Raw genomic sequence first — 24,825 nt, forward strand, 5'->3', positions numbered from 1 at the left:
TGAGGGCTCAAAGCAGAGCTAAGGGAGCGGCCAGAGGGCGTAGAGGAACTCTTCTGCACATGACAGGGTTGCAGCTGCACGGCATTATGGGCCTCAGGACTTTCTGGCTCTGCTCTCTGACTGTGGCAGTCAGTGTCTCCTCTCATTATTTGCCCCGTAGAAGCTTCCTTTTGAGGGATAGGGAGAGGTTTGTGCTCTGGGCATGCTTTGTGGGAATTCCTACCATGGTGGACTCTGGGAAGCAACTGTCAAGGGATTTACATCTGGTTGAGCACGAGGCTGCACCTGGGATGACCAGCGGTTGTGTGGAAGCCATGCACACATACATGTACACATGGCACGGAGCAGTGCTGACATCTGGCCAAGAAGTGTCCAAGGTTAGAATGCTGAATGAGCATCCAAGGTGAGACCAGAGCCAGGAAGGGGTTCCAGAAGTTCTGGAAATAGTCCTGGGGCAGGGGCCAAGAAGTAGCGGGGTGTGGGACTGCCTGAGCCTAGAGCCTGGAGCAGGACCTGGGATCCCCGAGAAGCACTGACTAACAGCATCAGGGGTTCATGGGAGATCCTCAATGAATAAAGTGGAAAAGCCATCAAATATGATCTTTAACATTGAATTTGATCCTCTACATGCACCCCCCACCCACAGGCATGGATCCCACTCACACGTAACCACATGCATGCGAACATTAAAAAAAAAAAAGAAGAAGAAGATGTAGGATCATCACAGAGAATGGTTTGCAGTTCCTCCAGAACTTACAAATAGAATTCTTAGGACCCAGCGATACCACAGCGGTTACACACCTGGAAATACACGAAAGCACAGACTAGAAACATCCGAGTTATTATAGCTGAAGACTGCCCAAGTGCCCATCACTGGGTGAATGTGGAGGGCAGTGTGTTCTGGCACAGGTCCTGTAAGATTGTACTTGGAAGAAATACTCCAGTAGGAAAGTAGATTGGTGGGAATAGGGGTGGGGATGGGGTGGGAGTGGCGGGGGGATGGAGAGTTAGTGTTTAATGGAGACAGTGTTGTGGCTGGATGGTGGGGACGTTTGCATGGTGTGTGTGTGTGTGCCTAATCTTACTGAACTGTGCATGCAGAATGGTAGAGAAGCTATGTCTTTTGTTAGGTCCCTTTTCACTACAGTTTATAAAAACTTGAGCCTGTCTTCTCAGAATAGAGAGGCTGAGGTGAAAGTGTCACTGTACGTTCAAGCTCGGGTTAAAAGACGAGTCTGGGCTAGCGACGGGGTGAGATGTTGTCTCTAAGAAACAGAAGCCAAAAGCAAACAAAAATGAGAGCAACGAAGAGGGTGGGAGCCAGAGGGGGACGCAGAGTGGTCGGTTGAGAGCCTTTGCTGAGCTCGGGGAGGGTTAGTGCATCTCTCTGTGTCTTTTCTGGGTGGGTGCAGGAGTTAGAAGCTGTGGAGAATCTGCGCTGTGGGTGGAGAGAACATTCAGGAGATAGGGAGATATCAGGCTGTGCTCTTATCAGCTAGGAACAGCGAGGGAACAGGGGGCGTGTCCATTAGCAGAGTCTGGCATTACATTCGGTTACGTTCGGACTCCTACGCAGCAGCGAGATGGCTATCTGCCCAGCCCTGAGCTCACACTGTGTTCAATTACCTGCTGCTTGTTTATTCCTTGGCCTGGAGACAGATGATGGTTCTGGATTAATTTAGATTCCAGCTTAATAAATTAGGGCAAATTATGTGTGTGTGTAATTATGTGTGTGTGTGTGTGATTGTGTGTGTGTGTGTGTGAAATATGCATGTGTGTGTTTGAATGTGGGCACAGGTGCATGTGTGTGCACACGTATGTGAAGGACAGAGGTTGATATTTGATATCTACTCCAATCTCCCTTGACCTTGTTTTTTGACACAGGGTTTCTCATTGAATCTAGACTTCACTGATTGGGCTGGACTAGCTGGCTAGCAAGTCCCTGACACCCTCCTGTCTTCTGCCTCCCCCCACCCCATGTTGGGGTTGCAGATTCATTCATTCTGTGGGTCCCCAGCTTTTGCATGGGTTCTGGATGTCAGAACTAGATCTTCATGCCTGCATGGCAGACACTTGACATCTCACAATCCTGGGAAGTAAACTGGCCAGCGTTCTGAAGGACACCAGACTCTGTGACTTGGCAGCATCTTGGCCTCTCAGTCCTGTTGACCACACATGCAAAGGATCCTATTGTTCTGTGCATCCTAAGTTCTTGTGTTCGGAGCAGGCTGCCTTTCCTCTCCTGGGGAGCTTGTGTCGCAGAGTTTGGTATGAGCGGCTAGAGCCTTCATTTGTCCACCAGAAGCACATCCAGGGATCTATCATTTGCTGGGTTCTCTCAGGTCAAAACCTTGGCTAGCGCCTGTCTGTATTTAAAGCTTGGGAAGAAGGGGATGTTTTTCTTCCTGCCAGCTCACCAGAAACATAAAGCTGGCACGATTTTTCCAGTTCAGCAAACTTCTGGAATTTGCCTGCCTTGAAAAGGGGTGGGGGGGCTTCGCGACCGTGGTGCATATGGCCTGTTCTCAGTTAACCAAGTCATTATCGGCAGAGCAGGGTTAATGGATGAAATCTGTTCCCCCATTCTCTGCAGAAGGAAATGGAAACTTTCCAGTCAAGGATGTCTGCGCTGGAAGCGAAAGAGCAACAGCTGAGCCGAGAGCTGGAGGAGCAGGAGACACTGCTCCAGTGGCAGGGCTGTGACTTGATGCCACTGGTGGCCCAGCTCTCTCCAGGCCAGCTGCAGGAAATCAGCAAGGCCTTGGGAGAGACGCTGACCTCTGCCGCCCAGGCTCCTCTCCGCGTGGAGCCGCCTGAAGCCCTCAGGAGGTACTGGTGACTTTCTAGCCGGTTTTCCAACTCTTTCGCCCGTTCATTGAGACAATGTTGTTGTTCATTGTCCACAGGTGCTTCTCAGACATCCTGTTTGCTTAGTGTGAGTGCTGGAGGTGTTTTGATATAAGATTCTTCGCTGTGGTTTGTGTGTGGAGGGACTCAGTTCTGAGCACCGGGAGCTATTTAGCACCCAGTCCACCCAATCCCCAGCTGCCAGCACTGCCCCCTCTCCAATAGGCAGTTTCCATCATTCCAAGGGGCTGGCTTGGTTTTCCTTCCCCCTCCCTCCCACCTTTGGGGTCAATTCAAGAGAGATTTTTGACATTGGCTTTTGCTGAAGACAATTATCTGGAGAGAGACAGATTCCACTTCTAAGAGATAGGGTGTGACATTGGAAGAGTTGTGACCTGGGGGACAGGGCATGGCATTGAAGGACAAGTGTGACCTGGAGGATAGGGCATGGCATTGGAAGAGTATTACCTGGGCTGGGGAGACTTCCGTTACAAAAGTATTTACCGCCCAAACATAAGGACCTTATCTTGGATCCCCAGAACCCACATAGAAATCTGGGTGTAGTGTAACCCCATTTCTGGGGGTGCAGACTCAGGAGGATCCCTAAGGCTTGCTGGCCAGCCAGTTTAGCTGAATTGGTGAGCTCTAGGTTCAGTGATCCTATATTATAAAAATGAGATAAATGTGATTGAGGAAGATCTCTCTCTTTCTCTGTCTCTCTCTCTCTCTCTCTCTCTCTCTCTGTCTCTCTCTCTCTCTCTCTCTCTCTCACACACACACACACACACACACACACACACACACACAACCAAAAACAAACAAATAAAAACTCCTAAACCAAAAAACCAAAATCAACGAAAAACAAAACAAAACAAAAATCAAATACAAACAAAGGAACACGCAAACCAAGAGGGCAGTTTTTATCGGGGCCATAGGGATGAGTGAGTTTTTATCAGGGCCATAGGGATGAGTGAGTTTTTATCAGGGCCATAGGGATGGATGAGCTTGTGTTGCTGCTGTTGCTGGCTCAGCCATCAGCAATGCCTGGTGCTGGGCAGAGTGTTGTCACCTTGTGGGTTGCATCTATTATGCTGTCTGTTTTACAGATAGGGAAAGGAAATTTAAGAACGTTAATAATTAAAAAGATGGATAATTTGCCCACAGTGTTAGTAGGAGAGAAAAACAGACCACCATTTCTGCTTTCTCACACGTGGGTCTCAGCTATCACAACGTGGGTCTTTCCCGTGTTTTACCTTGTGGAGAGCTTGTGAAACACACACATGCACATCTACTAGGTTATTAATTATTTGTTTGTTTATTTATGAGACAGGGTCTCACTGTGTACCTCAGGCTGGCTTCTAGTTCCCTGTGTAGCTCAGGCTAGCCTTGAACTTGGAACCCTCCTGTTTCTACCTCCTCCATGATCTAATCTACCTCTTGCTCTTCAGGGGTTTAAATCTCATTCTGGAGACGCAGGGAAGACACACTTACACACGTGGGAAAGAGGTGCCTGGGCACAGACAGGGGTGTCTATCAGGGCTCAGGGCTCTTCTGGGTCTCTGTGCTCCATGCCTGGGGGGATCCTTATCCTGGGATTCCTGGCTGACTTGGGGACTGATAAATGGCACTATTTCGGGGGACTTTCTAGTCTCAGCTAGCCTCAAACTTGAGGCAATCCTCCCCTTTCCACCTCATGAGTTCTGGGGTTCATCACCACACATGGTTAGAACAACATGGCAGCTGTTACCACCCACAAACTAGACAGCATCTATGGAAGCCAGCTGCAGACTCAAGGTGCTTCCTGGCATCAAGCAAGGGTGACCAAGGAGAGGGTCCTTCCGTGGATGAACCAGGTCAGGTCTTACATGGGCACTCCTTAAGAACAGGGGCATCCTGAGACTGCTACTCAGGGGACCTCTGCTGGCAAAGGCTGACCAAGGCCTGATGGGCATCTAGTGCTTTAAAAGATATTCTTTGAGCCCGGTGGCTTTAATCCCAGCACTCAGGAGGCAGAGGCAGAGGCAGACAGATCTCTGTGAGTTCGTGGCCAGCCTGGTCTACAAGAGCTAGTTCCAGGACAGGCTCCAAAACCACAGAGAAACCCTGTCTCAAATATATATATATATCACACTTTGAGAATTTCATAGTGTATGCAATGCATTTTGATCATATCTACCCTTGTCTTGTCCCCTCCAGCTCCTCCTGGGCCCCTTCCAAAGTCTTCTTCATGTCCTTTTTAAATAATTCACTAAATCCAGTAATTTCTGCCTATATACACATAGGTATGAGGTCACCAACTAGAGCAGGGGAACCCAAGGGAGACCTCACCTCTAAGAAACAGACTCTCCCCTACCGTCCATTGGTGGCCAGTAGCCGAAAGCACCAGGACGATGGCCAGGAAGTCAGTCAGCAGCCAGGAAGTTTACAGGACACAGAAACACAGAAGCCATGTAAAATACCAGGCTCATTGCGGACAGATGGCGACCAACGCTGATGAGGTTGTGGAGAAAACAGAGCCCGCGTTCGCTGCTGGAGGAAGCGCAAAATGGAACAGCTGATGTGGAAATCAGCGTGGAGGCTTCTCAAGACACTAAATATAGAAGCCCAAGTAACCTCGCTATGTCACTCCTAGGCATCTACCCGAAGACCGCCTCCTCCCACAGAGATACTTGCACGTCCGTGACCATGGCCGCTGTCGACAGAAGCTGGGGCAAGGAAGAACTAAGCCTGAGTGTCCACCGGCTGAGGAGTGGCACATAGACAATGGGGTTTTATTTGGCTGTAAAGAAAAATGAAAATTTAAGATGTGTAGGGAAATGGAAAGAACTGGAAGACATTACATCACATGATGCTCCGGAAAGACAAACCCCACGTGTTCTCTCTTATACGTGGATTCCAACTTCTAATTTTCAGATATGCATATTTATGTGGGAGTGAGTGGGCAGAGGTCAGGACACTGGAAAGGGGCCCATGAGAGGGCAAACAAGACTTTCAGGAACGGGTGTGGAGAGGGCGATAAAGTCTAGGTGACACAGGGAAGGTGATTGTCCCTTAGGGTCGTAGATCCTTTAGACCTAGACAGACGGCAGCATGGCAGGGGCTTGGAGAGACTCTGAGCCCAGGTGGCAGCATGCGTACCCTTCTGTGGGTCTCAGAGGAAGGCGAGGAATATCACACAATCTACAGCACAGACCCACAGCCAGGCAGAAGCTAATTCCTGGGTGGCAGCGGGAGGGAAGGAATGGGTGAGCCCAGGAATGCGAGGGGCAGGAGTTTATTTCATTCATGGGTGTTATCGGGTAGCATGTGGCACCTTTGGCTCTCCAATATCCTGGAGTCTGATAACTTAGCCCTGTAGACTTCCTTTGGGGAAATAAGATTTATGACACCTGCCATTCTCCAGGAATCAGGCACTGGGGAGTTTGTTAGGGGACTGCAGATTCAAGGGATCTTGGTTGGGGGCATGCTATTTCCTTCAGTGCAGTCTGAGACTGCTGTGGACTGGCAGGACCCTGTCAGCCCCTCACCCAAACTTAACGGGATGGAAATGGAAGGAGGGGGTGGGAGTGGAAGGGGGCGGGGCGGGGAGAATCTTACTGGAATTGTTAGGGTCAGAGTGTGGGCCTTGGCAGCTGAGCACCGGTCTTCAGTAGGGCAGTTAGAGAGACAGATGATAACGAAAGCAGAGAGAGGGGTTTGGTCGATGTGGTCCTGCTGGGAAGAAGAACAGGGAAGTGCAGTGACCCCTCAAGCTCATTGTCAGGGTCCTGACAGGAGGTTTAGGCTCATAGAGGGCAAGAGTGTGCGTAGCTAAACAGCGCTGGTCACCGTGTGGTCCAGCCCATCGCTGCCCTGTTGGTTCCCAACTCCAACTTGTCCTGTGGGCGGTCTGACAGGTTGTCAGAACTGCATGACATCTTTCCAGGGGACACCTCTGGCTGGCTTCAACTTTCTCCTTATCCAGTATGAGACTGCTGATAGCCAAAATCTGATGGCCAAAGGAAGACACACAAGTGTCTCCTTGGAGTATCTTCATCCCTGCAAGTTCATTTATAAGATGGGGGGTCACGAGGAACAAACTGGGGTGGGGAGGAACGACTAACGCTAGGCATGGATGAAAATACCATGTGCTAAGTAAAAGTTAAATTTAAAAAGAGCTAGGGTCTTACTTGACATCTCAACCCTGGGCTTGAAATCAAGCTCAGAGGTGTCTTACAATTTTTTAAAAGATGCATTTGATTTATTTTATCTGTATGACTGTTTTGCCTGCACGTATATCCTGTGCCACATCTGTGCCTGGTGCCCACAGAAGAGGGTATTGGATTCTTGGGACTGGAGTTGCAGGCAGTTGCGAGAGAAGCAGGGGTCCCTAATCCCCCCTCCCCCAGACTCATCTCTCCAGCCTCTGCACTTGCCTTTGCTCCTCATACCTCCTCTGATGCAGGTGTCTGGAAGGAACCTGACATTTGTTCCATCCCAGGCTGGCTCCCTTAACTCTGTTGGTAATGGGGCTGGGATGTGCAGGGGAACAGGGATGGCAAAGAAAAGGGGATCAAAGCCTGAGGTGACAGTTTCCCGTTTTCTGGGGGCTGCATCTGTGCATGCGTGTTCCACCTACTAGGAATGGGGAGGAGGGGTGTGGTGATTCGAGCTCATTGCTCTCCAGTGCTGCCAGCTGTACCTCCCCGGCTGTGCTTCACGCTCCAGGGGAGGGCAGCCTGGGACCTTGTCTAGCGTGCATCTGGCTCCCTGTACATTGAGACGAGGGTAATCGTAGTAATAACAACAGCAGCAGGCTGGTGCGAGGCTTTCTGGCATTCTGCAGGGATGCCTGGCTGCTGACGTTGGTCTGTGGCTGAGTTCTTTGCCATTCAGCTGCCGGGACTTTGTGTGCTCCGTGTGAAATGCATTCTGGCAGATCACGGATGACCTGTCTAGCTGTGCATTTGGAAGAAACATGTCGCATCTTTTTACAAACTGTTGGCGTAAACTGTGAAACACTCCAATCCCCGCTTATCGGAAACCTGGCTGGGTTTCGCTTGTGGGGGTTTGGACGCTTCCATAGTACAGCTGGGCTGGGAAGGCAGAGGCCAGGCCTGCTGTGGCTCTTTCCTCCTTAGCTGATGGCCCAGAGGCTCTGAGGTGAGACAGTGATCTGGGGGTGGGTGCTGCACAGGGCACCTTGGCATCCCCATCACACCGGGCTAGGGCTTCTTGCAGTGAGATTCAAATTCGTCAAAGTCAGCAGGTCACAACTGACTGGAAACAGAATTGGTCATCTTCTGTTCCTCAAATTCATATCCTATCAGAATGGGGAGACCCAGGGTGGCAACAAGGCTGGCTTTGGAAGACCAACCTCTGAATCAGGGAGATATGGCAGAGAATCCCCGAGAAGGGTGTGTGGAAACTGCCAATGCAGGAACTGCCCATTGCTGTCCCCAAAGGATGGTGGCAGGGCCACCTACCTGTCAAATCGGGCAGTATGCCAAGGCAGCCCTCAGCCAAGAAGCCGTCTCCAATCTGTGCCCCATTTCTGGGGGTGGTGGGTGTTGTTTAACCTTCACTTCTGGGCTCTCTTTGGATTCTCTGCCCCTGCTTCTCAGTTGACTGGTTGTCACGGACAATGACCTCTGGACTGTGAAAGCATCTGAACTCACCCGGAGGAAGATGAGGTTTCTCGATGCCAAGACTATGTTCGATGAGACTCTCTGTCCTCCCAACCTTCCTCTCTCTTCCTCCTCTCCTCCCTCTCCCGTCTCCCTCCTGTCTTCCTCCGTCATATTCTCAGACACCTTGCTTTCTAAGAACTCACGAGGTAGGCAAACACCTGCCACGAAAGTAAATGTGGTGACCTTAGTACCGAGAAATTATGACTCCCGCGAGGGAGAACACGTAGTGCTGGGAACCGTTGTGATGACTTTCCCGCTGCCGTGATAAATGCCGTAACAAAAGCGGCTCAGAGGAAAATGAGGGCATTAGCTTATGATCCCAGAAGGGTGGAGTTCAGCATGGCAGGGAAGAAGGGAATCAGGCAGGAGCAGGAAGCTGGCCCATCACGTTCCAGCTGCACATAGGAGGCTGAGAATGGGAGTAAGAAGCGGGGTGAGGCCATAACCCTGAGAGCCTAGCCTTCTGCACGGCGCCACCTCCTGAAGGTTCCTTAACTTTCTCAAATGGGCAGGGAGTTAGGGAAGGAGAAATAAAGATAAAACAGGTTAACCGAATGAGAACCAATGCACGTGAGACCAGACGGCCCCACAGCAACTGAAGGAATCCGGAAGTTGTCTGGCTCCAAGGTATCCCAACTGATGGTCAATCAGCAGCCATAGAAGAGCCGTTTCAAGCCTGGGATCTTCAGAGTGATGTCTAAGGACCTCTCCACCCCAGCAGAGATGCCTGGCTTTCTGCTGGGTAATTCCCTGGACTCCACACTGCCCCAGCGCTTCAGATCAAAGCTTGAAGACAAGTTCAGGCCAGCCTCTTAAATCAACAGCTAAACATTTCTCAGGGTGATAATGATGGGAAACTAGAAGGAAGAATTTTAATGTAACCCTGTGCATCCAAGGTGTTGGAGAAAGAGAAAGACCTGGTTGAACTGGCCCCTGGAGGGTCTGCAAAAGCCAAACAAACATTCAGCTAACTGTGGAGGATAAAGTGTGAGGGGCTCAGTCAGGAAAGTGCTTGAGTGCAAACATGAAGACCTGAGTTCGGATCCCTAGCACCCATGTTAAAGTGTGCACCTGTTATCCCAGTCATGGAGAGGCAGAGGGGAGATTCTAAGGGGCCCACTGGCCAACTGGCCTAGCCAAGTTGGGGTTCTTTAGGGTCAGTGTGAGATTCTGTCTCAAAACATGAGGTAAACAATGATTGAGAAAGACATTTAATGTCAGCCTCTGGCCTTACAGGCATCTGCACACATGTGCCCATATGTGAACACTATACACACACCACCCTTATACACTAACAAAGCAAATAAAACTTCAATTTTGGTGGAAGTGGATATAGATGCAAGCTGTGCCTGAGATATGCCAGTTTATCAGTGAGGACGGGCACAGAGAGACGGTGTGGATGTGTCTATGGCACATATGGCTATATTCATACATATGTACCTATGTTTATATATCTTTTTATATTTGTTTGTACATGTGTGGATGTAATGTTCATATGTCTATGTATTCATTTGTCCATGTGTGTACACATGTGTGCATGTGTGTGCATGTGCATATGTCTTTGTGCATGTATATATGTGTGTGTGTGTGTGTGTGTATTTATACATGGGTGTGCATATGTGTGTGTGTGCTTTTCCTTACTCAAACTGTCAAATTCAAGAGAGTTTAGAAAATCCAGTAAGTTGAGTATTGGCTCCTTTACTTGGTTCCTGTAGCTCAGGAAACCTCCAGGGAAGGTGGGAAATCCTTGTGTGTATGCCTGTCTCTCCAATTTGTTATATTCTGAGGAAAGTTTATATATGGCTGTATCTTATCAAAAAAAAGAGTTCATGACCCAGCACCGAGGAGGCAGAGCAGGTGAATCTCTGTGAGTTCAAGGCCAGCCAGGGATACATAGAGAAATCCTGTCTCAAAAAATCAAATAGATAAAAAAAGGAAAAATGGTCATGGTCCTGTAACTCGTTATCCCAACTCCACTTTGCTGAGCTGGCAGAAGCTGGACTTTGCCAATGAGACTTGGGGTAGCAAAGTGTGGGATCCTAGTTCAACTTTCGATGCAAACAAGGACTTTGAAGTTCAGAGAAAGAACCAGGAAGGAGGTTGTGGTAATTTGAATGTAATTGCCTACCATAGGCACAGAGGGAGTGGCACCATTTGTTGTGGGTGTGGCCTTGTTGGAGGAAGTGTGTCACTGTGGGGGTGGGCTTTGAGTTCTCTTCTGCTTAAGCTTCGCTTAGTGTGACAATCTACTTCTTATTGCCTTCTGATCAAGATGTAGCCAGCATCATGTCTGCCTTCATGCCGCCATGCTCCCTGCCGTGACGATAATGGACTGCACCTTTGAACTATAAGCCGCTGCCTAGTTAAATGTTTCTATGAATAAGAGTTGCCGTGGTCGTGGTGTCTCTTTACAGCATCAGAAACCCTAACTAAGACAGAGGTGAAGCCCAGAGCATCTAGAAGGAGGCTCAAGAGTCAGCATTTCCCTGCTGGTTCACCGTGACCCTTTTCTTTCTTCTCCTTTGCTGAGCAGCAAAGCAGACATCCGCTGGAATATTTCTCTCTAGTTAAAGTGTCTGCTCCTGATTGTTGTCAGATTCCTATGAAGTCTTGTTTGCTGTCATACAGGCATGCTGGGTATCTGGGTGATGTATTAGGAGACTTTTCTGGAGACAGCTTTATCCTCTTCCGGGAGTCCAGATGTGCCTGTCCTGTCCGCCTTACTACCCGGCTCTCAGCCCTGTCCTCCAAGTGGATAGAAGAGGGGGCGTGCTCACCGAAGCTGGCACATGGGCATTGGACACCTGCCTCTTGGCATGCATCTCTGTCCACTGCACCACACTGCCTGTCCCAGGAGCACAGGCCTCAGCTAGCCAGCCCCTGACAAGGCTGTAAGGAATAGTCCTCATGCATTTTTGGCACCCTGTCTTGCCTCAGTGAGCTCTCCCAAGTCTGGAGGAATTCCGGGCACTTCTGTCCTCTGTGCCCCAGGCGTCCTACTGATGCTGTGTGACATTATCAGTGAGGACGTAAGGGTTTCAGGAGGGAAAAGGCCAAGTGGATAAAGCCTCATTTCGACAGCAGTATCCTTGTCACCGTCCGACCCACTTGTCCTCTCTGGAAGGCCAAAGGACTAAGCAGCGATTGGCAAGGTTGTTAATGTCAACCGAGTCCCGTTTTCTGTTCTGCTGAAGACCCAAGTAGCCCCCATGCTTGTCACAGCTGTCACTGTGCCCTTTCTGCCATCTCTTGTTTGCTTTGGGAACCGTCTGTCATTCTTAAACTAAGTTTTGCTAAACAAGGAAGGTCGTGGGATTGGGGCACTGGGAGAGAAAGGAGACAGAGAAGACTGGGGACAAGGACAGTCCATGCCGTAGCTTTGTACAAAAGTCAGACTTCCACACAGGCAGTTCTGGGGATAAAGCTGTGTGCTAGGGCAGCAGGGTCTGGGATAGGACACCAGCACTAACAGACAACTCTCCCAGCCTCCCTTTCTTCTTTCTTTCTCCCGCTTTCCTCTTCTCTTCACCCTTTTCCCTCCCTTCCTTTTTCCTTCCCTCTGCCCCTCTCTCCCTTCCTCTTTTCCCCCTGGACAAACCAGTGTGCAGGTCCTGAATAACACAACATACATGGTCAATCTTAGTGGAGACTGAGGATCCTGTGTGTGTGAGTTCACTTGGGCTTCCATAACAGCAGAGATGGGAAGACTTGACAGCTGTCACTGTACGGGAGTGGAGGCTAAAGTCTAGGATCAAGATGTCTGAGGGCCTCTGACTTGCAGACCTTCTGCCATGCGTCTGCAGAGGAAGTTCCCCGTCCCCTCCCTCTTTCCTACCCTTCCCCTCCCTTTCACCCTTCCCCTCCCTCTCACCTTTCCCCTCTCTCCTACCCTTCTCCTCCCTCACACCCTTCCCCTCTCCTCCTCTTCTTCTTCTTCTTCTTCTTCTTGTTCTTCATGTCTGCATGATTGCGTGTGTGTGTGCGCGTGTGTGTAGGACAGAGGACAACCTCAGGTGTTTTCCACAGTAGCTCTCTCCATTCTTGTTGGAGCCTAGGCCCCTCACTAAACCTGAAGCATATACCATCACATCAGGCTTTAAAAGATATTTTCTTTTTCTTTTACTTTATGAGTGTGGGTGTTTTGCCTTCATGTATGTTTATGCACAACATACATGCAGTGTCCAGAAGGCTAAAAAGAAGGTGTCAAATACCCCGAATCTGGAGTTACAGACAGCTGTAAGCTGCCATGTGGATGCTAGGAATTGAACCTGGGTCTTTCGGAAGAGTAACCAATGCTCCTAACTGCTGAATCATCTTCCCACCCCATGGCTTTTGTAAATACCCAGTTCTGTGTGCGAAACTCAGGCTCTCATGCTTGTGTGCCAAGCTCTTCACCAGCCCAGACGTCTCCCAGCCCAGACTCTGTCATTTCTAGGACAGTCTGTAACCGGAAGTTTCTCTCCTGCCCACCAGTTCTTGAGTAGCCACCCTGAGGCTTAATATTAATTACAAACTGTTTGACCTATTGGCTTAGGCTTATTATTAACTAGCTCTTACAACTTAAATTAACCCATTTCTATTATTCCTTATTTTTCCACGAGCTCGTGGCTTGTTACCTCACATCTTGCTTTGTTAGCAGCTGCTGGCATCTCCCTGACTCTGCCTTCTTTCTCCCTATATCTGTTTGGATTGCCCACCTAGCTATATTCTGCTCTGCCATAGGCCAAAGCAGCTTCTTTATGTGGTAATGAAACATATTCACAGCATACAGAAGGGCATCCCACATCAACAGTTGTGAATGAAGAGGTTAGTTTCTGTAAACGGGTCCTCTGGGTAGATGACTTCTGAATCCCAGTGCAGCACCCTTTGATCTGAAGGGGCAGCTCATGGTTTGTTTGTTTATTGAGACCGTACCTCATGTGGCCCAGGCGGGCCTTGAATGTGCTGGGAAGCCAAGGATGACCTTGAACTCCTGATCCTCCTTCCCCCCACCTTCCAGGTGCTAGGATCACAGGCATGAATCACCACACCAGATCTGAGGGGATGGTTCTTATTTTTTTTTTGGTTTTTCGAGACAGGGTTTCTCTGTGGCTTTGGAGCCTGTCCTGGAACTAGCTCTGTAGACCAGGCTGGTCTCGAACTCACAGAGATCCACCTACCTCTGCCTCCCGAGTGCTGGGATTAAAGGCGTGTGCCACCATCGCCCGGCGGGATGGTTCTTATTTGTCCCGATCAGTGTGTCATCTTAGTGAAACACAGCGACAACCTTTGCTCCGACAAACATGGGACCCTTGTCGATGTGTAACTGATATAATGTAGTTCCAGTGGGAATCCGTGCTCCTGGGGACTGCAGTGTGGTGTCAGCAGCATCACCTGTGGGTGGAGTTAGCGTGGCTCTCTGTACTTCAGACACCCCTGTCCTGTCAGCACAGACCCTCTGCTACCTCTGCTGTACGCTGGGTTCTGTGAAATAACGAAAAATAGCTTGAAAATGGCTAGCGCATTCTACACGGCTTCATAGCTATCCCCAACATTGCTTCCACTCTGTGTATCCCCCGGGGATACAACTAATGTTCATATTAGCCTGAGCAGCACATAATTAGGAGAATAAATCTACTGAAAAAAGTAATATAGCATAAATTAAATAAATTAAATATAAATCAAATCCGATATAAAACAATACATTCAATTATCCGCATCACTACCTCCTCCTCTCACAGAGATATCTGAGTTGAAGCTCATTTTCCTGCTAGGATAAGACTAGAGCAGAGCCCACAGCAACAAGCTGAGCCCACCCTCGAAAAGGTGGTGTCTGACCTGCTTTTCACTCGGGACCTGTGACATTTGGTGAAGGTGCTTGAGGCCAGCTTAGCTTTAGACCTGGGAAGAGAACCTGCTGTCTGTTTTAATATGTAAGTTCAGGAGCTAGTTTGTTCGATGTGTTAGTAAATATGTATTGTGCTATTAAACTTATTATACAACAAAATAACCACAGCAGCACAGCCTGTTGTACTGTGAAGTTCTCAAAGGTTCTGTATGTGGAAAGTCACTGGTTAAGAGGGTACCAGCTGATGGGCTAGGGCTGTAGCTCAGTTGGTAGGATACCCGCATAGCATGCAGCAAGCCCTGAGTTTGACCCTAGCTCCACAAAAGCTTAGTGGCATGCTGCACTCTTGTGATCCCAGCACCCAGGACACAGAGGCACGAGGATCGCGATTTCAAGGTCATCCTGCACCGTATTGTGAGTTTAAGGTTAGCTTGACCTTCCTGAAACCCTGTCAAAGAGCAGAACAAGCAAGCAAATAAAAAGGTAGATCATATGGGAGCCCGGAACTCCCCATATAGGCTAGGCTGGGTGACCGCGAAGCACAGGGATTCTCTTGTCTCTGTCTCCTTAGTGCTGGACTGCAAATGTCTACCACCATGCCTAATTTATTTATGTGAGTTTGGGGAATCAAATCCGGGTTCTCATGCTTGTATGGCTATCACTGTACTGGTGGAGCCAGCTCCCCAATCCCTGAAGACAGAGATTTAATGGCAGCCTAAGTAAAGCATGTTTAGAGAGAGGATCTGTGGCCGTGCCAACTCAGCCAGGTGTCACCTTCTTCTTGATCCTTTTCAGTTCCTCAGGTGATGGAAAGTTCCTATGGCTAGTATCTTACATGTATAGAGCTCCACCTTGGTTCCACGAAGACCTATATTCTGTTCTAATTCTTCTAGCCTCCAGGAAAAGACAAAATCACTGAACATGGCCATTAGAGACATCACCGCTCAGGTAAGCCCACTCCTCCTCCCATTTTCTTCTAACCTAATTTCACGTCCAGATCACCAAAGGCTTGGGCTCTAAAGGACAGACTTTGTGGAGCTGTTTCCCAGGCTGTGGCAGGGAAGATGAGCTGGGGAGTGACCATGGGTGGCAGCAATGTTGTGGGGACAGCTATGAATCCATGTATCTTGTGCTAGCTCTGCTGTACGCGGGGTTCTGTGAAATACGAGAAATGTGGAGAGCAACTGAGAAAGACACCCAGAGTTGACCTCTGACCGCCACACACATGCCTACAAATACACGAACATACACACACATATAACACACACACAAATCGGAAAGCTGGGCCCTCACCGGAAAGCTCCACCCGAATATGCTCATGCTGTCAGGAGCTGTTCGTAGGGTTGGATGTGTTTGCTCCTTTTTCTGTTTTGTTTTTGTTTTTTCTTCCCTTATTTACTTCCAGAGCTGACATCGGATTGTTTTGATCTGGTGTTATGGTCAAGGATCTGATGGGTTCCTGTCAGCAACCAGTAATGTCTATGAAAAGACGTCGGACTCTGGAATGCTTGAAATCCATCGTGAGCTTCCTGGGCTGAGGAATGAGCTATGTTTCCTGTTTTGCCTGGCTCAGAGATGGGCTAGAAGGACCGTTATCAGAGATCTCAAGGATGTTGTCGTTTTCTAAACGCTGGGAGGGATCTCTGTCTTTGTGCGCTTTGATGACGCAGCACTGAGGAGGGCTGAGGGCCAGGTGCTGGCATGGCCAGGTTCTGGTGGGGACCTCTTCTGAGGCACAGATTCCAGCTCCTCATATGACGGAAAGAGGGAAAAGATAGGAGAGCTCTCTGAGGTCTCATATTATTATATTATTATCAGTGTGTATGTGTGTGTGTGCATGCCCCTGGAGGACAGTCATAGATGTTATATTTAGGAACGTCATCCACCTCCTTCCATAGGGTCTCTCATTGGCCTGGAGCTTACTGACTAGGCTACCCTGGTTGCCAGCAAGCTGCAAGGATCCTCTCTGGTCTCCACTTCTCCAGCTCTGGGATTACGAGTTTGTGCCACCATGTGCAACTTTTTACATGGTTTCCGTGGATCCAGCCCAGGTCCTCTTGTTTTGTTTTGTTTTTTGTTTTTGAGCCGCTATCGTCCAGGGCCCCTGTGCTAAGGACACCTATGCTTTTATAAGGTTCTACCGTTAGGACTGATTGTTTCCCAGAGCCCCACCTCCTCACTCCAGCATCATACTGTGGCTGAAGATTTCAGCATATGGACTTTTGGGGAACACAAGCATTTACACAATTGGGGAACACAAGCGTTCACACCATTGCACATCCTATCTCCAAGATATTTATAGTCAATTTATAATGACCTCGCTTTTCTATCAAATTAAGGAGTCCGTGCCTTAGATTTTAAAATATAAATGCAAAACTTCCATTCTTTAATGAGTTCCTCAGGGGCTAATTTTATTTGTAAATAAAGAAGACTTGCAGATTTTTCTGGGGTGGGTATGTGTATAACATTGCACATGTGTAAGCCTAGGAGGCTGTGTGAACAAACTGGCTGGTCACCTGGGGTGTCTAAATTGTAACTGTAACCCCAACCCCTCTAGACTGGTAAGTGACCATGAGGCCTGAGGCTCGGCTCAACACACACACACACACACACACACACACACACACACACACACACACCGGGGAGTGCTCACCCTCTGATATTTTCTGAGTGAGATACAACCTTTTTACACTCATTACATTTCTTGCCTCTCATGGGTTACCCAAACCAAAGGTAATTAAGGGATAAATGAGATGGAAATAGTTGGAAATAATTGGGATATCTAGAGATTGGTAGATATTATATTATATCCAGCAGAGACTGAAAGAGTGCGCAATTTAATCAGAAAATTTAGAAAGGCCGTTTCATATTAATAGTGTAGCTTGAATGATGGGCTTCCTCAGCAAAGGAGAAACTGACCTAATTATGATTAAGAGATACTCTTAACTAAAATCAGGAATGTTAGACATGGGTTAGATGAGACCCGAGAGCTCTGGCTGGTGTCCTGGAGTTACCTGGCCAGTCTTTGAACTTCCCAAGATGACAATGGTGGATGGAGAGGATGGGCGGGCCACAGGGTGGGAGGGGCCAGTCATGGAGCACTGAACCAACTGAGACAGCCAGGGGAGGGTGCCCTGGACGTCTTCCTTTTAGTTCTTGGTTCTAACATCCTTGCAAGTCTCAGGACTCCTGAAAGAGCCTCCAGGTGATTGAGTGGGCATGAGGATGGGCGGCTGGCTCAGAGTCGACTGATTGTGCTTGGAGCTTCACAGAATGAGGTTGGAAGATTCCAGGCACAGAGGGAAAATAAACCACAGCAGCCAGGGAGAGAACTGGCTGAGGGTTTCTGGACTGGGTGAGGTCTGCTTTCATTCTGACAGTAGCTTCTGTTTGATCTCAGAGAAGCCAAATATTTAAAGTTGACTGCACCCCTCCAGATGTAGATTGTATGGGGGAAATAGAATCCCGTGTCTCCTGTGGGCTCTCAACCCAAGTGCACTGATGACTTCCAGTTTCCGAATGGGATTTCATATGTTTTGGCAATAAATAAATAACAATGCTCAGGGGTTACATCCTCTGTGGACTTCCCCAAATGCCCGCCATTTTCCCCCTACAGAAACTGCTGCATGCCTTTGGTGAGGGAAAAATGTAGGTGAACCACTAGTCTGAACACAGGTATCAGATAAATAAGGAGGAAATGTGATCTTTTAGTCTCCACGTAAAGATAACCTAAGGGCGTTTGGACGCAAGACTGAGGTTGGAGAGTTTTGTTGTTTCTGAGACTCAAAGAAAAACATAGTCAGTATGTGCGGATTCTGGGGGACACTTGATAACCCCCCAAGTCTTCTCGACAGCCATGTGTCTTTCAGTTGGACTCCAGCAAGTATCTGCCCCTCTAGTTTCTCCAGAGTCTTCTAGTAAATGACATTGAGCAGGTTCCTCTGACCGACTGCCCACTGTGTGCCAGGGACAGGTCAGAGTCCCTGCTCAAGGACAGCTGGCACCCTTGTAGAGAGATGGAGAGGAGACAGGGATAAAAGCTGAAGAGGAAGCCAGAGAAGACTGGGTGAAGGGAAGGGACAGGAGGTCAGCAAGGCCTTTCCTCCCAGGGCACCATGTAGCAAACAGATCAGGGCTATGAGGGCTGAGCGCTCAGGCAGGAGTCAGCAAACGAGCTCACACCAGCCTGCCAGGGCAGGGGTGTGCTGAGTGCCTGCAGCCTCTCTTCTAACCTCTTCCTCCCTCTCCTTCGTTACCTCCCTCCGCCCTTCTCTCTCTTCTCTTCCTCTGCCCTCTTCTCTCTCTCGCTCCTTCCCCTTCCCTCCTCCTCTCCTTTGCTCTCCTTTCCTCTCCTCTCCTTTTCTCCCCTCCCCTCTCCTCTCCTCTTGTTCCCTCTTGTCCTCCTCTTCCTTCTTTGCTTCTCTTCTAATCCTATTAGAAGGAATACCCTATTATTAATTGCTTCTTAAGCCCTGCCTTCTGGTTACTCTCTGTCAATCAGCTCAGCTACTTAGAACCCAGATGCCTCAGGTCCCTTTCCCTTCTGTCTTCAATTGGTAGCAATAGACACTGATCCCTGCCATTTCTCCTTGTAGGTGTGTTCAGGTGAGAGACTGTGCAGCTCTCTGAGGAGGAGACTCAGTGACCTTGACACCAGGCTGCCTCAATTGCTGGAAGCTAAGATGCTGGCCATATCAGGTAACTAACTGTCAACGCGCTTCTATTTTCTCATGATGAACGTGTGGAAGTCATTCCAGCTACCTGCGAGGCTGAGGGTTACACTGAGTTCTAAGCTGGTTTGAGTGATTTAGAGAGACTGTCTCAAAATAAGGGAGATGGGGAGGAAGCTTAGCGGTAGAGCTCTTGCCTAGCATGTGCAAGGTCCCAGACTTCAGGTCAATGCCTACCAAAACACACATATGCACATGCACACACACATGTACACGCACACACATGCACACACACATATGCACACACAAACATGTACACACATTCACACACATTCACATGCACACACATACAATGTACACATACATTCACACGCACACACATGCACACACACATATGCACAAACATACATGTACCCACACACATTCACACACATGCACACACATACAATGTACACACACATTCATGCACATGCACACACACTCACAATGTGGCAGCTGTGTTAACAGAGTTGTCAGGCTCAGAGCCTGGGCACTGGCAGCCCTAACCAGCCTGGCTCAGCCACCATTTGCAATGGGCCAGTCAAGCAGGCAAGTTGCAGTGAAATGCAGAGGACAGAGACTTATTCAATGTGACCACACTGGGAAAAGGAACAGAGAGGTGCAGTGACCCCCAAGTTCATCTGCAGAGCCCTGATGGAAGTTTTAGGTTTGAGTAGAGGGCAGCAGGGTTCCCCATGAAGGGGCGTAGTCCTTCATGAGCACCCCACGGATACAGTTTGCTCCTAGGGGACCTTGTCTTGGATGTGGGTGATTTTAGGTAGTAGACCCGTTGCTCCATAGGCTGTAATTCCAACCACGTTGGTGAGTCCTGTGTGTGGCGGGAGCCTCGAGGGCCACTGGGTGTGAGGCAGCTCCTTCTAGAAGCTGGCAATGGGGCTGGGGAGACATGTCAGTTGGGGAAGTGTTTTCTGAGTCTCTCCCCAGAACCCATGTAAAGAATCTTTGGGAGGCGGCCCACACTTGTGATCCTGCAAAGGGGAGGTGGAGACAGGTGGGGTCCTGGGCTTCACTCACCAGTAAGCTTGACTTACTGGTTAGCTCAGAGCAGTAAGAGACCTTGCTTCACAAGACAGGGGTGGTAGCTCCTGAGGAATGACATGTGAGCTTGACCTCTGGCCTCAGTAACCACGTGTGCACATATCCTCATGCCCCTGCACACATGAATGTGAATTTATATGCACTCAAACACGTGCGTGCACGCACACGCACACGCACACACACACACACACACACACACACGAGAAAGCCGGGCTTAGAACATGTTGGTGTTCTAAGATAGGTTTCTGCGCATGCGTAGTAGTGTGAGCACATAAGCATACAGTATCTTGCTCTGTCATTTGAATCCTATGTTTGAACACCCCGCCGCCCCACACACGTACACATGGACGTTTTCTCTTTGACTTGCTGTCCTGTAATAGCACTGTTAGGCGGTTGGGAAGGCAACTAAGCACTCAGTGGAGAGGTGAGGTCATCAAGGCTGTGGGGTACGTCCTTCTAGGAAGTTCATGAGATTAGCTGGCGGTGGCAGACCAGTGGCTGGAGTCCAGACTCCCCAGAGTGTGACGCATGGATCTTTAGCCCAGTTATATAGACGGCAGCCTTGAGATCTCTGAGGTTTACAGGCTGCAGGAACGTTCAGTCCATTGGCTTCAGAGGAGTCAGAATTGAATGGGAAGCTGTAATAATTACACGTATGGGTTTTCGATGGTGTTTTAAGAAGGAGTGTGGTGCCTGGCAGCTTCTGCTCCTCACATCGTTAAACACTAATGCTGCAGCTAACGAGCCACTTGGTTCCCGATGCAACCAAGCGTGGCATTTACAACCCTAGAACATGGTGGGTGAGCGTGCGGCCTGCCTCGTAACTGCCTCCCGTGCCACTTAGCTGGAGTTATGGCCTCGTTTGCAGAGAGAAAAAAAAAAAAAGAAGACGGAATGCAGTCTTGTCTGTGAGTTAGGTTCTTTTTTTCTTTTTCTTTTTTTTTTTTTTTTGCCTTTCTTAATACATCTTCCCCTGAGAACAGGTAGATGGGCCTCCGTGGAGCCCGAGGGAATGTATGTGTGTTTGGCTTGCATGTGTTTCTGTGAACCACAAGTGTGTTAACCTGCAGAGTTCTGAAGAGGGTGTCAGATGCCCTGGAACTGAAACTGGAGTTACAGACATTTGTGAGCCATCATGTAGGAGCCGGAACTTGAATCTCAGTCTTCTGCAAGAACAGCCAGTGCTCTTAACCACTGAGCCACCTTTCCGTCCCTCATTCCCTCCCTCTCTCCTTTCTCTTTGGTGAGCCAGTGAGCTTCATTAGCATCACTTACAGGAGCATGAGCTCCTTGCCAGAGGCTGCAGAGCAAAGCCGCTAGGAGCTGTCAGATGTGAATGTCTGGGTTGATGCCTTCAGTCCCCTGTGGACATCCCCACGTGGACTTGTTGGAGCAAGCATAGGGATACGTTTAACTTTAGGACAGACCGGCAGACATGTTCTCAGTGGGGTTACACCTCTGCATGTTTGGGAGTTCAGGAAATCTCTCTCTGTCTCTGTCTCTGTCTCTGTCTCTCTCTCTCTCTCTCTCTCTCACACACACACACACACACACACACACACACACGCACACGAGCGCTCACACACACATGCGCACACACACCTCCAATGTTGATCCTTTTCAGTTTAGGGCTTTGTACCATCTGAATGGGTTGAAGTGGGCTCTGCCCTTTATTTATGCTTCCGGCGACTAATATGTTCAACATGTTCTCATATGTGTGCTGGCCGTCTGCATATGGCTCTTTGTCAAGGGCCTGGTGAGTCTGTTCATGTCCAATGCTGTCATTTGGGTTCATTGTTGAGATGTAAAATTGAATCCTTCGTCAGTTAACTGTAGCAAATGATCTGTCCCCGCTTGACTTGACTTCCCCTCCCTTCCATTCTTTCCCCCTCTCCTTTGCTTTCCCTTCCCCACCCCTCCCTATGTCTTCCCCCTTTTCTTGTTCATTTCTTTACTTTTGACAGTCTGAGGTAGTCTAGGCTGGCTGAAAATTTACTGTGTAGCTAAGGCTGGCCTTGAGTTCCTGCTCCTCCTGCCACCACCTTCCAAGTGCTGGGGCATCGGGGCACCACGCCCATTGGCCCTGCCTGTGTGCCGGAAGAAGCTTACGGCCCTAGCGAAGCCTGTTTATCAGGGGTTTTCTTTGATTGTTGTAGTCTGTGTCCTCTGCAAAGTTCTGCCTGTTCCAAACCCAAAGCCGGAACCTTGCCTCTTCTTATGTCCTTCCGGTAGCTTCATAGCTTGAACCTTGTGTGAGTCCCTTGTCTCACCCCTGATGTAATTTGTGTGTGGTCTGAGGTATATATCAGGGTTCCCATTGTCCCCACATGAGTAACCCATTTTTTGGCAACACCCATTGGGGCAATTTTCTCTCCCTCGCTGATTAGCTTTGCACCCAGTTGGCTCTCAGAGGACTCACTTTGGATTTCTGTTGTGATCCGTCACCTGACATGCCTGTCTGGTTTCCGAGGCGCACAGTCCTGCTGCATGGCAGTGATAGCTGGGGCCTTGAAATGTAGACGGTTTGGCTGCTCTGCCTTCTCTAGACCTTTGCCTTTTCTTTTACATTTTAGGGTGTGCCCATTCATTTCTACCAAAGGGCCTCATGAAATTTTGATGGGAATTGTATTAACTCTGTGCATCAATCTGGATAAGCTGAACCCTAGGAGTAACAAGTTTTCCAGTGGACCCTTGTAGTTCATCTCCACAATTATTTAAGTCTCATTTCCTCTCAGTAGGTCTTCCAAAGCAGTTTCCACATCTGCATAGGATGCTTTAAATTCCTCCCTGCATCCTTTTAGTCTCAAAATACGCTGCAAACTGTGTTCCAGAGAAATGGTCTCGCAGTGGCCTGCCGCGGCCGTCCAGACACACAGCTGGATCTTGTGCCTGACCTGGCTCCTTGCTGCATCCTGGTTACCATCTATTTTATCTGACACTTTATGGCTTTTCTTTCTTATGCACCCAGCCACCTGTGGTTCCTGCAGCCACCTGCGAGTCAGGTGTTATTACAATCATATTTCATAACACATTTATGCCAAATGTGCTCATTTATTTTTCATGTTGTTTTCGTTAGGGTCTCTGCTGCTGTGATAAAAACACTGACCCAAAGAACTTGGGAGGAAAGGGTTTATTTGGCTTATAGGTCACAGGCCATTACCTAAGAAAGCCAGGGCAGGGGCTCAAGCAGGATCCTGAGGTAGGGATTGAAGCAGAGGCCACAGAGGAGGGCCGCTTACTGGCTTGCTTTTGAGGTTGTGTTCAGCTATCTTTTCTAGAACCCAGTACACCCTGTCTAGGGACAGCAGCACCCACAGTTGGCTGGGTCCACCTATCTCAATGAGCAATCAAGACAATGCTCACAGACACACCTTACAAGATGATCTGATGGTGGAAAGTCCTCAATTGAGGTCCGTCCTTCCCATTTGTGCGGAGATTCGCGTTACATATCGCATGCATTTTGATAATGGGGAGGGGCTTAATTCAGCCGCAGTCTTACCGCAAGGCTAGTTCCTTTCCATCCTGCTGCGCTTTGTCAGTCCTTGGACATTTGGGTAGTAAGTGGAATGATACCTGGGGCTCTCCCTGGTCCTGCTGAGCATCTCTGTGACATTTTCAGAGGCCCCAAATTCCCAATGGCATCCCTCCGGTGTACTTAACCTTTTGACAATGCATCGGGATATTCACAGTTAGGAACCCCACAATTTATTTACAAAAAATTCCCACTTGGATGGGGGAACGACTGAGGAGACCCCACCCCACTGGAGGAACCACCGACAGATGATGGCTGCCAAGGGAGGGAAAATCATTTTCCTTTGGGGACATGGCTTCCGGTAGGTTGCTCATGCCTTGATGGATGAGGTTATTAATAACAACAACAACAACATAAACAAAAAGACAGGAAGTTGGAAGGGAGACAGGGTGCAGGCATTAGAAGGAGGTGGGAGGAGGTAGTCGTGGATGGATATACTCAATATGCATTGTATAAATGTATGGAACTTTCAAGAACATAAACATTATTACAAATCATACATATGGTATCTCCTTTCCTCTCTCCCCCCCACGGTGCTACAGGAAGCCACTTCTGTACAGCCAAGGAGCTCTCGGAGGAGATTCGGGCACTGTCATCAGAACGAGAAGGGCTAGAATCTCTCTTGGGCAGGCTGCTGGCGCTCAGCTCCAGGAGTATCAGAAGGCTGGGCAGTGTAAAAGAGGACTATGCCAGGTGCAGCCAGGACCTGGCCCTCCAGGAAGCCGCCCACAGTGAGTAGTCCCCAGTTATAGCCAAGCCAGTGATGATGTTATTGGACAGTGTGGCCAGATGACCTCACTGTGGCAAGGTCACGGGGCACCCAGCTGGTTCACAGGGGACATTGTTGGCAAGAGCCTTGGACAATGGGGCGGGGTCATCCATCAGCATTTGCTTTACTCTTCAAATGCACAACTTGGAGCTTTCCCACGGTGGGCTGTGGAGTTTCCTGTCCTGGGTGCACATCCTGAGTATCTTCCTTGGTCCAGTCTCCCGGGATGCTGGTCACAGGGAGTGACTCTTCTCTCGGGTTATCCTCTGAGGTTTGATTCTCTCCCCAGGAGGAGGACAGAGGTGACACTGGCATCACCTGTGCCCAGGTGTTGGCATGCCAGAAGGGCTAACACGACGTACGCTCTGTGTTCCACTTAACAGAGCTGGTGCTGCCTGAGCGCTCCATAAATT

At 49.1% G+C, this 24,825-nt stretch overlaps 1 protein-coding gene across 6 annotated transcripts in view; it reads left to right on the plus strand.

The window, feature by feature from the left end:
- Positions 1-24,825, plus strand: part of Disc1 (DISC1 scaffold protein) — a 170,784-nt gene that overhangs the window by 63,091 nt on the left and 82,868 nt on the right. For 3 of the 6 annotated variants that reach the window (XM_075977689.1, XM_075977684.1, XM_075977685.1), the window contains exons 6-9: positions 2,594-2,829; positions 15,237-15,291; positions 18,939-19,041; positions 24,186-24,374. In XM_075977689.1, coding sequence (XP_075833804.1) covers positions 2,594-2,829; positions 15,237-15,291; positions 18,939-19,041; positions 24,186-24,374 — 583 coding nt within the window. Of the gene's footprint in view, positions 1-646; positions 834-2,593; positions 2,830-15,236; positions 15,292-18,938; positions 19,042-24,185; positions 24,375-24,825 lie in introns of those variants that run through there. The other 3 variants (XM_075977688.1, XM_075977686.1, XM_075977687.1) reach the window with 3 other exon arrangements.

This window comes from Microtus pennsylvanicus, chromosome 6 (assembly GCF_037038515.1).
Source record: "Microtus pennsylvanicus isolate mMicPen1 chromosome 6, mMicPen1.hap1, whole genome shotgun sequence".
Taxonomy (NCBI): domain Eukaryota; kingdom Metazoa; phylum Chordata; class Mammalia; order Rodentia; family Cricetidae; genus Microtus; species Microtus pennsylvanicus.